Here is a 3,037-nt window from a genome sequence, read left to right as displayed (position 1 = left end):
GGTAGGCACATCAAAATGAAAGTGCTGTCTTCCAGCATTTGTTTTCCTGGCAGGCTTGGAGGGGAGAGTAGGGGCTGATGTGGGATGCGGGAGGAATGCAGGACGCAGGAAGAAAAATTATTCTTATCCACAGAGTTCAGCCCAGGAGAGCTGAGATATGCAAAAGGCTCAAGCTAATAAGCTGAGCGAACAGTACTTAGAGGGCCATGGCCGGGCACAATTATGCAATGCTGGTTTATTTGCTGCTGTAAGTTTGATGGGAGAAAGCCCGGGTGGCAGGTGAGGAGCTCGGGACCCAGCAGCTCGCTCGTGGCTGTGTCCCCGGTGTGGGGCTGGGGGTCTCCCGACACACCCGCGACTGGAAGGGATTTAAACCCATTCTTTAAGAAATTGCATAATTATTGCAAAGTTCAGAACAAAACTCCCAAGACACTTACTGATGCCTTGAACTGTTCTGTTTTCCATACCCTAGAGCCTACCGGGAAGCGCAGGGGATGAGCTAACGCTGCGGCTTCTGCTCCATCGACCCCGAGCCATCACTGCGAAGGGTGACTGTGGGTCCCAGCTCAAATACAACCTGGGGACAAAACGACTGTGGGAAGGACCATATGCACCTTCAAGCATGGGAAAAATAAGTGCCACCCAGCTGCCGAGGGATGCTGGCAGGCAGGGTGGACCTGAGGAGCTGCCGCACTGATCTGGGAGCTCTGCAGCGTGGGTGTCACCGTGCCCCGGGCCCTTGGTGGCTGTGGAAAGCCACAGGGGAGAAGCCACAACCGGCAGAGGAATGCAGGTGGGCAGTGGACGTGGGGAGGCTGATTTTGGGGCAGTCGTCATATGCGGGTGCTTCCATGGCCCCTCTTCCCCAGAGCACTTTTATCAGCGTCATTCGGGACAGCATCTGTCCTGCGAGTTGGTGACTGCAATTAGCCCAGCATTCCAGGGACGCTCTGGGTGTCCCCAGTCCTGTCCCTGTCCCCACGTGCCTTTGCAGCCCCGTGCCTCCCAGAGCGGAGCCGCTATTCCCACCAGACCGCGGTACCCACCCCAGGCGTTGAAAATAGAAGCAGGAGCCCTGACTCACACTTCCCACCCTCCTTTCAAGCCTGCAGCAGAGAATGGGGCAGGCAGCCCTGTGTCCCCCTCCGTTCCCTGCCGTCCCTGCCTGCCCTGCCGGCTGCCCGCTCCCGTGCCGCCCCTGGATGGACACACCGGGCCGGCAGCAGCTCCCCCTGCTAATTTACCAGCCTGACAGTAATTTTTCTTACATAACGTAGGGAGGCTCGTTAAAGGTTTCAGCTCTCAGCGGAGCTTCCCACCCCGTCTTTGCTGCGCTGGCACGGATCATGCCGGTGGGTTTCATTCACCGAGCGCCCGAAACGGAGGTACCGAAAGCCCCTGCGGGTCTCTCTGCCCATCGTCATCCTCCCCACGGTCTTATTCTAACCCCAACAGCTTCCAGGACCTACCTCCATCGTGGGCAGGGCTCGGGTCCCCCAGAGCTAGTCGGCGTGGGCTGCTGGGCCATGTCCCTGCCGCGGCACGGAGCCCGGCAGCGATGCGCGGGCAGTGCGGGCTGCCATGGCAGGGTGCCTGGCCGGGGGAAAGCGGCAGCTGATGGCAGCAAAGTTTTGGGGGAGCAGCAGGGAGGGAGGGAGGGAGGGAAGAGGAGATCCCTCCTGCAGACCCCGTCAGGGCTGTCCCTGCATCCCCGTGCCCCTTCCACTGCCTGTGCCCTGACACAGTGGGTCAGGATGGGCCGTTGTCATCTGCTGTGTCACATACCAGGACAGAAAGACAGGGAGAGGCAGGGGGAGGCAGGCGTGAAGCAAAACCCAGTGTGGGACCGATGCGTGGGGAAAAATGCAGGCGCCAGGCAAGGAGCTGGGCAGCTTGAGGGAGCTAAAAGCCAGGAACCAGCCACTTGTGCCAGGACCAGATGGTGCCTTGGCCCATGCCGTGCACTGAGATGGACCTGGATCTGGCCCGCTCACACCACGGCGAGCGATGGGGAAGGTTGCACCGACCCAATTCTGCCATGGGAGAATACGCAATGCACAGAAAACACGTCCAGCCGACTGACCAGATACAAGTGTTTGAGACTTCACGTGCAATTAAAAAGATATTAAACAGTGCGCCCAAAAAGCAAGCCGGGACGACAGCAGGCTCTAGTTCTGCAGAAGCAGTCTGGAATCACCCCCCAGGTGCTGCATTTACCCCAAGGCCAGTGGAGCTGGTGAGGGGCCAAAGCCAAAGTCCTGGTGAGAAAGGAGACCCGGAGCTTGTGCATTTGCCTCCACCCAAAGCCCTGGGGTTGCATGGAGCAGGGTTTGTGCGGCCACCACTGCAGGATCAGGCCTGGATCGGAGCGACCGAGGGAAGCAGAATTAAAGCCCACAGCATTACGCTGTGCCAGACCAAAGCCTTCAACATGCCCTGTCGATGCTGAAACCTCAGACCAACTGTGGCCGCAGACCAGAGCATCCGTGCAGCCGCGGACGACGGGCTGAACGGGAGAGGTTCATTTGCAGCTCTTCTGGTTTAGTTATTTTTCAAAAAAAAGGCACCAAGACAACACCAGCTTAGGAAGCATTTTCAGCCACACATTGAACTGTACAGGCCGGACCGATGAGCTGATCGTGACCTAGATGCATGTTTAATGGGGAAGACCGTGCTGCTCCCACAGCGGAGACAAGCCCAGCACCGCTCAGCCTCGTGCTTCCTATGGTCTCTGGGGTTGTCCCTAAGTCTGTCCGTGCCCTGGATGTGTAACCTGCCACATCGGAGAGGCTCTGGGTGCAATGCTGCACCTCTGAGCTACCCCGCGGTGCCCAGCCAGCGCTGCACAAAAATCAACCTGACCTGGCATGCATGGATTTGAAAGGTTCGGTTTGACAGCTCCATAAAAAGCACCATCCCCAGGTCTCAGGCCCTCCGTATCCTGCAAACGTGAGCTCCCCTAAGCCTCACCACGGACACCGCCACGACATTCCCTGCGGGAATGCTTCCCTTCCAGGAGACATCGGCTCGGCTGGGG

The 3,037-nt window shown here is 58.6% G+C and overlaps 1 protein-coding gene across 2 annotated transcripts in view; it reads right to left on the bottom strand.

Moving 5' to 3' along the window:
* The window catches only part of TMCC2 (transmembrane and coiled-coil domain family 2), a 16,923-nt gene that overhangs the window by 4,339 nt on the left and 9,547 nt on the right, over positions 1–3,037 (bottom strand). The window contains exon 1 of one of the 2 annotated variants that reach the window (XM_035901105.1): positions 1,470–1,708. The exons of the other annotated variant lie outside the window; for it this stretch is intronic. Coding sequence (XP_035756998.1) covers positions 1,470–1,475 — 6 coding nt within the window. The 5' untranslated portion in view covers positions 1,476–1,708. Of the gene's footprint in view, positions 1–1,469; positions 1,709–3,037 lie in introns of those variants that run through there. 2 annotated transcript variants of the gene reach the window in all.

The sequence above is a fragment of the Egretta garzetta genome, unplaced genomic scaffold (genome assembly GCF_000687185.1).
Source record: "Egretta garzetta isolate BGI_Z169 unplaced genomic scaffold, ASM68718v1 scaffold640, whole genome shotgun sequence".
Taxonomy (NCBI): domain Eukaryota; kingdom Metazoa; phylum Chordata; class Aves; order Pelecaniformes; family Ardeidae; genus Egretta; species Egretta garzetta.
Note: the sequence above shows the minus strand (reverse complement) of the source record. Positions and strands in the feature narration are given on the sequence as shown.